General features: G+C 50.3%; 2 protein-coding genes across 2 annotated transcripts in view; both read left to right on the top strand.

Moving 5' to 3' along the window:
- The first annotated feature begins 228 nt into the window (after nt 1–228).
- LOC135820088 (CUB and sushi domain-containing protein 3-like) lies at nt 229–4,374 on the top strand. The gene is made up of 6 exons (XM_065333395.1): nt 229–561; nt 993–1,181; nt 1,377–1,550; nt 2,249–2,989; nt 3,403–3,618; nt 4,166–4,374. The coding sequence occupies exons 1-6, from the start codon at nt 297–299 to the stop codon at nt 4,372–4,374; spliced, it is 1,794 nt and encodes a 597-aa protein (XP_065189467.1). The 5' UTR covers nt 229–296.
- Nucleotides 4,375–6,927: 2,553 nt separating this feature from the next.
- Nucleotides 6,928–11,283, top strand: part of LOC135820089 (sushi, von Willebrand factor type A, EGF and pentraxin domain-containing protein 1-like) — a 26,102-nt gene continuing 21,746 nt past the window's right edge. The window contains exons 1-6 of the mRNA XM_065333396.1: nt 6,928–6,943; nt 7,140–7,331; nt 7,715–8,101; nt 8,853–9,047; nt 9,435–9,806; nt 10,494–11,225. Of these exons, the coding sequence (XP_065189468.1) occupies nt 6,928–6,943; nt 7,140–7,331; nt 7,715–8,101; nt 8,853–9,047; nt 9,435–9,806; nt 10,494–11,225 (1,894 nt within the window). The remainder of the gene's footprint in view (nt 6,944–7,139; nt 7,332–7,714; nt 8,102–8,852; nt 9,048–9,434; nt 9,807–10,493; nt 11,226–11,283) is intronic.

An 11,283-nucleotide genomic window follows, 5' to 3' on the forward strand; every position in this document is an offset into this window, starting at 1 on the left:
GGAACAGCTCCACACCAAGCTGTGTTCCTAAACAGTGTCCAATGGTAGACAATAGCAATGCACATCGTAGCAGCACTAGTAGAAACAACACAGTAACAAGTGTGATACGTTTTCAATGTGATGTGGGATATGAAACGAGTGATGAACTCTCAGTTTTATGCCAACACGATCAAACCTGGAATTCATCATTTCCAAACTGTACCATTATTTCCTGTGGCACACCTCCCTCTGGTAAAAACTCGACAGTTACCTTTTCTTCCGTAGTGTATCAATCGGTGGCTGCATTCAATTGTAATATGGATTCAATATATGAACAGGGCAACATGCAGAGTGTGTGCCAGGCTGATGGTACCTGGTCCGGTTCACCTCTGGAGTGCACCGTCACACGTTGTCCATCCTTATCTGCTCCCGCCAACGGCAGTGTCGTGGTGAGCCACAGCAACTTCACAATAGGCACCGTGGTGACGCACTCGTGTGTTCGAGGCTATACGCTGGTCGGGGCTACGGCCACTGTGTGTGAAGAGGGAGGCTTCTGGAGTGATGCACCAGCAACATGCACGAGTAAGCTATGGGTGATTATAATACATTACCTTTGTGACCTACATGTAATGGCCACCTGTCTTGAGGGGACGGGTTTTTTCTAAATAATTTTTTTCATGTTGGAGAGTCTTTATGTTCAAGCTTCCGTTTAAATTGTTCCCAGCCCTGCAGTGTAGGATACCACTTCCCCGTCTCTGGTCTCTGCCGTGTGGTTTCAGTAACCTCACGTGAGAAATAGGTCTACTTCGACAATGGACTTTTGTTAAAAAAAGATGACTTTTATCCGGATACGTATGGAAATTGTTCTTCTGTGTCCCCGGGTTACCATCCCTCTAAAACATTTTGCCAACGGCCTGCAGCGGGACCAACATTGCACAATTTGTTCACATGGCTGCTGTTCATTTTTCTTTTGTGTGTGTGTGTGCGTGTGTGTGTGTGCTGTATCGCTGCAGTTGTGCGCTGTCCGATAAGTGCTACTCCGCGCCACGCTCAGCGTGTGCCCGCATTCAACGACACGTCCACCGTCACTTACGGCACGCTGATTCACTACAGCTGCAATGCCGGCCATACCCTGGTTGGCGCAGCCATGCTGGAGTGTCTGGAGGACGGCTACTTGGATTTCCGCAGTCCGTACTGTGTTGGTAAGATATGCGTAACAGTGTGTACTGGCAGCAGCAGTATAGGGTGAAATTTTGATGCGGCCCGCCGAAATGTTTTTTAGCCCTTTGGCGGCGGAAATTAAATTTTAAACGCGCGTCGAAAATATGCAGATTACCAGTAACTTAGATGTACTCTGCTTTGTTGCCTTTTCTGCTTTTCTGTACCTGTCCACACAGTATCAGCGTGTCCAGTGCCTGACAGCGTGGCTAACTCCGTACGTCATGGTGATATCTACAAGTTCAACCACACTGTAGCCTATCAATGTAATACAGGCTTCTATCTGCTGGGCACGGCCAAGCTGACGTGTACACGCCATGGGAACTGGTCGGCTCAGCTGCCCTTCTGCCGGAGTGAGTAGTGAGTATGCAGGGAGGTTGTTTTGCTTCGCGTGGGTGGATGAAAGTATTTCAGAATGTTTGGACAGTTACCGGCTTGGCCAATAGCATCATCATGCTGCCTGATGATAGCGTAAGCATGAAACTCAGAGTAGCGACAAACTAGCCTTGCTTGCCATTGTTGTTGTTCTGTGTGATTGGATACTGTAAGTCAAATATTCGGCGCATATTTATTTTCGGCCTGATCATATTTGGCCGAAAGTTTGTTGCAGCCGAAAGTTTGTTTTGCAAGCTTCGGTGTGACAGTGTGTACAGGTAGCAGCAGTACAGGCCGGACATGTAATGCGGCCGAAATGTGTTTTAGCCCTGGGAGGCCGATATTTGAATGGCGTGAACATTTGTAGACCTACAGTAGTTGGGTAATTGTTTGAGCAACGGCCGAATCATTTGAGTGTACATTGCGTGTGCACGCGGTTCTTTCTGTTTCTGTTCAAAGTGGGCAAGGTATGACGAGTACAATGCGTAGCGCTCGTGCCCACGTCAGGTGTTTTTTAGCTTCCGTCTAGCTCACTCACACACACACACCAGAAAATTAGATTGCTCCAGCCAACAGCATCCTCTTCAGCAGCTCAAGTCAAGCAACAGACCTCCCCTGAAAGCATACTTTTTGATCTGCTTAATTATAAATTAAAATGTATTCTTCTTCTTTTCAGCATATGAATGTGATACAAGTTTTCCACCACCTGCGGAAGGCACAACCATCACCAGCCAAGGCCCGTTCTCGACTAACATCACGCTACACGAAGGTGACACGATCATTACGCAGTGCAACGCCGGCTATGACAGCACGCTGCCTCTCAGCGCACTGTGCCGCGGTGGCAACTGGACGCCTGTGTTTGCGCCGAACTGCACGCGGCTCATCTGCCCGGCACCGATTTCGTCCGGCAACAATTCCGTGCGAGTGTTTGCCGGCACGCCACAGGAGGATGTGCATGTGTTCCATTGCCAGCGCGGCTACTCCTGGCTTTGGCCCTTCCCTACGTACACGCTGACCTGCGGGCATGACTTGCAATGGTCCGGTACGGTTCCCAACTGCACGCTCGTCGCATGCCCTCCGCTGCCGGTCAGTCCGTCAGTCACATGGAGCAGCCCCAGCGGCGTGTTCCAGGATGCGGTCACTGGGCAGTGCAAGCTGGGCTTTGAGCTGGTACGTGGTAACCTGACGCAGGTCTGCCAGGCCGGCGGCCAGTGGTCGGGCGACATGCCCGTGTGCGAAGCCGTGCAGTGTCCGGCGTTCCAGCTGCCGCCCAACGTCGTCCTCTCCTACTTTGAGGGCAACTCGTACAGTAATAGTCTGTGGTTTACCTGCACCGTGGGTTACAAGCTAACGCCGCCTACCGTAATCACATGCACTGCGAACAGCACATGGTCAAATCCAATACCCAACTGCCATCGTAAGTACACGTACCAGCACTGCTCTGTGTTTTCCATGTTTCTATCTAAGCTGTGGGGTTTTCCCCAAGTTCCTCTCTTATCTGTTTTCCCCAAGTTCCTCTGTAGTCTATGTTGTCCCGTAATCCCTCTGCAATCTATGTTCAAGTTGTTCCATAATCTGTGTTGTCCAAGTTGTTACGTAATCTGTGTTTTCCAAGTTCGTCTATGGTCCATAGTGCGACATCCTCGCAGTTCTCAGTACTCAGCAGTCGTGTGGGGCATATCCACATGGGCAACACACTACTCCTGGAAGCAGAAACTCCTTGCTGTGACTCTTCACCCACGCACCTATTGCTCCTGTAAGAGTATTACTTGAACTGTTCAATTTGTGCTCCACACACACACACTTACACACTCTTGCACTGTGACACAGGTATCAACTGCCCGCCAGTACCACAGCTGACCTACCCGAGCGGTATCATATCATCATCACAGAGTAGCAGCAGCAGCAGCAGTTCCGTATCATCACGTATGGACTTCAGCACCGTTGTACACTACATGTGTATGCCTGGCTACTCTCTGGACGGTGCGTGGAACACCACCTGCTCGGAGCACAGCAACTGGACCAATCCGGCACCCACCTGCCGACGTAAGCTATGCTATCGTCTGTCTAGCGTGTGTGTGTGTGTGTGTGTGTGTGTGTGTGTGTGTGTGTGTGTGTGTGTGCGTGCGTGTGTGTGTGTGCGTGCGTGTGCGTGTGTGTGTGTGTGTGTTTGTTTGGGGGGGGGGGCTTGGGGAAATAAGAAGCCACACCACTCTTGTTCATCACGAACAATTTTACGCCGCTTGATCTTGTTTACATTCAGCCATGTTGCAGTCCTTTTCTTTGAATGCAAAACAAGGTAAATTGTAAAGAGAAAAGGTTACTAGTTATGACTAACAGTCCACCAAGGTAACGAGATAGTATACAGTCAGATAGTGCGACAACAAGCCACAAAACTGACAAGGATGTTGAGACATTCTCTTGACATACTGCTATTGGCTCAACATCCGAGTTTTTATTAAGATAAGTTGTGTTCATGATTCTTTGAGCTGTGTATTTCAGACTACTAGTATTATTATTATTTCTACAGGCATTTCGTTCTCAATCCTCACTTTGTCTTTGCTCGTTGTGTTTTCTCTGTTTGCCACCGCAGCCATCTCGTGTAACGTCTCCGACCTGGGCGGGGTTCAGAACGGCTACCACAGTGTCCTGTCATTCGCGCCGGCCTTCTTTGGCCAGGCTGTCACGTGGCGCTGTCAAGCCGGCTTCCGTCTCATCGGTTCGGCAACGCAGACCTGTACGCAGGACACCAACTTGCCGGGACGCTGGAGTGGAATGAAACCCGTGTGTGATAGTGAGTAAAACAGTGATCTGTCTTGTCAAAAAAATTTTCCAACTTGACCAATACAAATTGATGGTACATGTAGCGACTCCAGCGATAATCATAAGAAGGCTGGCTGCTCGCAACACTGGAACTCTCACTTTTCCCACCTCCGACTTTACTTGACACTTTACTGACTCTGGACTGCCAACCAGAGCACACGCGAAGTCCATCGAACCGTCCACTCGACAAGCCTGCAAGAAAGCACCACTCCCTACCCAATACACAGTGTTTCGGGGAATTCACCCCCCATCAGTTGAGCTTGGATAGGCTAGGGATGATTGTGCCTGAGGAGCACCGCTTTAATAGTGCTCTCCGGGCCAAAACATCATCACTAATATCGCCAAAACATCAAAATTCATCATCAAAATTGTCTCCATTCGTTTGTATCTTTGATGTTAACCTCTGTCTGTCTGTCTGTCTGTCTGTCTGTCTGTCTGTCTGTCTGTCTGTCTGTCTGTATGTCTGTCTGTCTGTCTGCCTGTCTGTCTGCCTGCCGGCCTGTCTGCCTGCCTGCCCGCCCGCCCGCCCGCCCGCCCGCCCGCCCGCCCGCCCGCCCGCCCGCCCGCCCGCCCGCCTGCCTGCCTCTCTTCCTGCCTGCTTGTCTACCAACACACCATTCCCTGCAGCAATCAAATGTCCTAACTACACCGCAGTACCGAACGCCAATATCCTGTCCGATGACGGCGCTGCTGCTCCCGGTGGTGTGGAATTCACCGCCGGCGACCGTATCACCATCCAGTGCCACACTGGCCATGAACTACCCACCGGCGAGACTAACATCACAGCGCACTGCTGGGCTGACGGACGCTGGTCCCTGGCCGTCGTCGCCTGCCTGCCCGTCTCCTGCTTTGCGCTGCATGCACCGCCACACGCCACCCTGCTCCCGCCCACCAGCGCCACCGCCAGCGCACACACGTACGGCAATGTGGTGACGTATGGTTGCCATGACGGACACAAGCTGATTGGTGGCAATCTCACCAGGACGTGTACGGCTAACCGGCAGTGGACTGGCACGGAACCACGTTGTCAAAGTAAGCTATAGCCGGTTCTCAAGCCAGTCCCGTTTTTAGTGAGACAGTCCGGAGTTGGACTGGCACGTGTGTATATTATCAGTACTAGTATGCATGACATTGTACGTTTAGAATAAACACCGATGTTGCAGTGTTTGTGGGAATATACACCGTGTCAAGGTCTTTACCTACATGTATCTGTGCTGGCTGGTTGACCCGGCTTTGTGAGTGTGTGTGCGTGTGTGAGATTACATGTCCGATGAGCAAGGACACACAACATGTATGGTTGTTAGCTGTGGCGTAATCACTCCTTTCCGCCTTCTGGTAGAGAGATTACGGCAACGTGTAATGAGGATTCTGCCAAAGCTGAATCTAGTCTTATCCCTATTCCCTTGAGCTACTCTCAAGCTCACTGTTCCATCCATTGGTATGCGAACAAGTTTTTATTTCTGTGTTGAACTGATGTGCTTCCGTGTGCAGTTGTGATCTGTCAGATTCCGACGGTGCCGCTCGGTTTCCATGGCACTCACGATGTCAACAGCTCCGCGCAGCTGCTGTACGGGCAGTCGGTGACCTGGTCGTGCGATTACGGTTACGCAATCACGGGTACTGCTCAGCAGCTGTGCACAGATGCTGGCACTCTGTTACCAGCTGTCAATCCACAGTGCACTGGTAAGTGTTTGGAGTAGAGGATACCAGTCAGAGTGATTATGTCATACCAGTCAGAGTGATTATGTCATACCAGTCAGAGTGATTATGTCATACCAGTCAGAGTGATTATGTCATACCAGTCAGAGTGATTATGTCATACCAGTCAGAGTGATTATGTCATACCAGTCAGAGTGATTATGTCATACCAGTCAGAGTGATTATGTCATAAGACCAAGAGTACATAACCCCAAGAGTGTGCAACTGCCTGCACAATCTCTATGCTGTGCTGCGACGGCAGAACTTCACATCACGTGACATGGTTCAAAAGGTTATGCTGGCAAACAGTGCAAAGTGACCACAAGAGAGTTGTACCCAAAGCTGGGCTGCGTACAACCCTCCCTGTATCTATCATGCACAGAGTGCAAATAATGTGTACGGGTTCATCACGTGATGTGAAGTTCTGCCGTCGCAGACCCCATAGCTGGAGTTGCACACTCTTGGGTTATGTACTCTTGATAAGACTCACAACAACTGTAAAAGCAGAAATTTTTCAGTGGTGTTTTATTTTCGGTAAACTTCGGTGCCGAAATTTTTATCGAAAATAAAACGCACCGAAACTTTTGGTACTAGTACTAGTTCACTTACCTGGAAAACGGCTTTACCAAAAATTTCCCTCCACCGAACTGCCGATTTTGGAGAATACCGAAAATATTACACCACCGAAAATTTCTGCTTTTATAGTAGTACCTTTTTTGAATTCTTTTTTCTCACGATGGCACCATCGCCAATAAGAGATAATTTTATGAGAAGGTGAGATGCTGTGAGTGGAGCTGTGGGTTATGCAGTTGGAAAGCAATTTACATCACTTTTATGGAAGATTGCAAGGGTGAATTGCCCATTTACCATAAAGTACACCTTTGAACATGCAATGCAACACTCTGATTATGCTTGCGGTTACTGACCCTTATCGGGTGTTAGCGGCCGTCGTGAGTTCCCTTCGGGAACGGATACGATAATTTACTTTTTTTACTTACTGGCCCTTGGTTCTGTTTCCGTTATATCTTGTTTTGCCACCGTTGTAGTTGTGGTATGCCCAGCGCTGGTTCTCCGTGATCACTCGTTCCTTGCACCGGCCGGTAGGCCATCTAACGCAACATACCGGCATCTCGATGTGTTGAGTGTTGAGTGTGATGCTGGTCATGTGACTAGTGATGTCACCACGCTGCAGTGCACTAAGACCGGCCTGTGGAGCAGTGCAGTCCCAAACTGTACACGTAAGCTGTGAAACATGCCTCTTAAAGCTGTGCATGTGTGTGTGTCTGTATGTATGTCTGTGTCTGTGTGCATGTGTCTGTCTGTCTGTTTGTGTGTGTGTGTGTGTGTGTGCGTGCGTGCGTGCGTGCGTGCGTGCGTGCGTGCGTGCGTGCGTGCGTGTGTGTGGATGTGTGCATGCATGCGGCCTTGGTTTGATTTTTGCAGTTCTGCCATTGGGGAGTATGGTTTTCCCTGTAGCTCTTAGCGAGCATCAGTTGACAATATAACTCGTTTGTTGTACATCATTGAACTGTTTGTGTCCCTGTAATCAGTGTAATGTGTGTATTGATAATACCTTACACCTGTTCTGTGTGTCCCTGTTGCTCCTCACTCCCCCTCACAGGTGTATCATGCCTATCACATCCACTGGTTGTCCACGGCTCGGTAACACCATCTCAACAGAACTACACGTACAATGACACCATCACCATACAGTGCCAGCCGGGTTTCGAAATCGCCGACGGAGTGAACACCGTGGAGCGCAGTTGCCAGGACAACAGGACCTGGAGCGGTCCACTGCCGGACTGCTCGCGCGTACACTGCCCGATTCTGACCGAGCCACCGAACGGGTTCCGCACGGGTCTCGGTCTCGGCGCCAGTGCCTCGTCCAACACCTACCAGAGCGTGCAAACGTTTGCCTGTGACGCTGGTCATCGTCTAACGGCCGGCAACCCGGTGCTGGCGTGTCAACGTGACAAGACTTGGAACGGCACACGACCGACTTGCACAGGTGGGGTGATAGCGTCTGATTTGATCACATGAAAACTAAACAAACTGCGGCTTTCCCTTGTGCATGTGGGGTGCAATACATGGGGCTTTATTTTTGAGCTCCCACTTCAATCTCCAACTGCACGTTGTTCACTTTGTACCGAGCCTGTTCATCCGTAAAGCACCGCTATTATCTGCCTGCTTCAGCTTTCAGTTCAGTGTGTTGCTGGCCATAGCTGTACAGGGCTGTGTTTGTTTTCACGAGTATTTTTAAAATGAATGTTAGTATCATGTCAGCCGCTACTGTGCTTGAAGTTATATTGTACTTGTAGGTACAATCAACTTTTTGCCAATAGCAGACTTGGATACTGTAGAACGGGTAATTTTAGCGACTATCAATTTTAGCGTTTTCCCATTGTCAACCGGCTAGCGACGTTTTATTTTAGCGATTTGCAGCGATTTTACTCACGGATCACCAGTGCACTACTAATGTCTCAACGAATTAGCGACTTGAAACTTTAGCGAAAATGAGTCGATCGCTAAATTCGCTAGGGTTTTTACGTGGCTAAAATTACCCGTTCTACAGTATAACAGCAACTACCTACATTATCACCAGACCAAGTAGCTACTCGATTTTATACTTTTCACCTGGCGAATAACGACATCTCAGGCAGAACAACTCTTTTCCCGTGCCTGATTAATGGTCGCTATTCGCAAGGTTGACTTCGAAAAAATGAATTTGTTTCTGTTCTGTGTGTGTGTATATCGTGCAGTTGAGACATGCCAGCTGTTACTGAACTCAAACTCTCACCCAGCCTTGGGGACATCGCCGTCGAATCATGACGGTTCTTACAACTACACCAGTGTGGTGTCTGTGGCGTGCAATGTCGGCTACGAGACGACCGACAACGCAACGCTGACGTGCCTGCCTGGACATCGGTGGAGCTCGCCACCACCAGTCTGCAAACGTAAGAAATGTGCCGACTCAACGCCAGTGCACTACATCGTGTGTAGTGTGCATGGCAGTACGGAACGGAAAGGGAAATTTGCTGGTTGGCAGAATATGCAATAGCTTGCCGAAGCCTTTGGTGCTGTCTCGAAAATTCTCTCCAAACTCCAAAGCCATACGAAGGGACTGGCCCCCACACTCGGGTCCCCTCGTGTTCTTATCAGTTGTGTTGATCCAACTTGTTGTTATGTCTAGTTTGAAATCGTGTTGTCTCACGACGGCTTGTGGCGAATAAGAGAGGAAGAAGAAGTGCAGAGGCGGTGATCGGATAAAGAGATATCAACATGTAGCTGTAGTTGTGGTTGACGTTTCAGTTTGTTACTTTGCCTTGATCTTTGTCCTCTAGCTCTAACCTGTGGCCCAGTACCCATGGTCGGTAATGCCACCATTATCACTAATACCAATGTCAGCGCTGCACATATCTACCAAGACAACATCACGGTGGCCTGCAGCAATGGCTTTGCAATGAACGACGGAACGACATCACTACTGATTACTTGCCAGCTGGATAAACAGTGGAGCATTCCGGCACCGTCTTGCCGCCCCATTCAGTGTCCTGAGCTGGGTCAGCCGGCCAATGGGTACCGCTCCTCCAGTGACCTGACGTTTGGCTCTGTCCAGCGCTTTGCCTGCAATCAGGGTTTCGTCCTGTCTGGTGATACTGCGGTACAGTGCAATGCTGATCAGGCATGGAATGGAACTCTGCCAATCTGCTCAGGTGCGTAGCAGCGATGAATGTGATGTTGGAAATCTTACTTAGCTTTGTCTTGGGCATTCACGTGCATTGAAACCTGTCTAAGCCAACCGCTCAAGGGACCTTACACATGTGGTCCTTGTTTGCTGGAGGTCGTCTTATCTAGGTCATTTGAATGGAAAAAGCACCCCTTGGCCCCAGATTCAGTGGCCCTCTAGGACAGGTGGTCAGTCGCCTTGATAGGCTTCAACTTTACTCTGTAGTCCACTCCACAGTGCTTACTGCTGTTGACATTTGTGCTAGCCAGTTGTGTGCCGGCTGAGCGTTTCTTTCACTCTTTGAAGTGGCTTGTATTCAGCAGGTGACTTTTTCATGGACATTGGGGCCATGTCTCGACCTGGGCACTTGCCCTCTGCTCTGTCTACACGTTTCGTCATTTGGGCACATATTTCATAATGCCATCGTGCTGCTGCTGCTGCTGCTGCTGCTGCTGCTGCTGCTGCTGCTGCTGCTGCTGCTGCTGCTGCTGCTGCTGCTGCTGCTGCTGCTGCTGCTGCTGAGACTAGTTGTGTGAGCTGACTCCCTTTCGTATTGTGTGTCTGTCTCTGTGTCTGTATGTGTGTCTGTGTGTCTGTCTATCTACCTGTGTTTGGAATGGATGCATGTGTGCGCACATGTGGATATTTGTGTATTGCATGGATATCTCTTCAGCATTTCTATGTACACCCACCTCACCATCTTCAGCCACCGATAGCACTGGCACCAGTGGTGATAGCAACGGCAATTCCACTCGAGAGCAAGCGTTCACTTGCCCGTCGGGCTTCAGTCTTGTTGGCGCGACCACACTGAAGTGCCTCTTGAATGGCACATGGAGTGCCCCTGCCCCGGCGTGTATACCTCTAGCATGCGCTGCTCCGAATAACACCGGACGGCATCGCAGCCTGACATCGAGGAACCTGACGATCACCGGCACCATCGTGTTTGCCTGTGACACTGGCTACAGTACTAGGGATGCTGTGCGTGTGACGTGCGGCGCCGACCAATCCTGGTCTGGTCCATTCCCCGTGTGCAGTCCAGTGCACTGTCCAGTGCCCGTAGCCGGTCCAAATGTCATTCTATCCGTTCCACTCTCGCCCGTCTTCAACGGTGCACCGCTTGTTGCAGCGTGCGAGTCAGGGTACCAGCTCTCGTCTGGTGATCTGATCCAAACGTGTACGTCGAACGGCAGCTGGTCGGGAAGTATGGTGGTGTGTTCGCGGATTCTGTGTCCTGCCATTGCGGCACCATTGAACGGTCATCTCCGCCGTGTGCAGTCCACGTATGCCCAGGGTGATGTGCTGGAGTTTACGTGTGATCCTGGGTTCAGACTAGGTGGTAGCAAGCAGGCAAACCTGACGTGCGTCAAGCAGGGAATCTGGTCGCATGCAGCGCCACGCTGCGAAGGTACGTAGTGTGCACTGGCATTGCCATGTTAGAGATGCACGCACGTACCTTTTTGTCC

The sequence above is a fragment of the Sycon ciliatum genome, chromosome 6 (genome assembly GCF_964019385.1).
Source record: "Sycon ciliatum chromosome 6, ocSycCili1.1, whole genome shotgun sequence".
In the NCBI taxonomy this organism is placed as follows: Eukaryota; Metazoa; Porifera; class Calcarea; order Leucosolenida; family Sycettidae; genus Sycon; species Sycon ciliatum.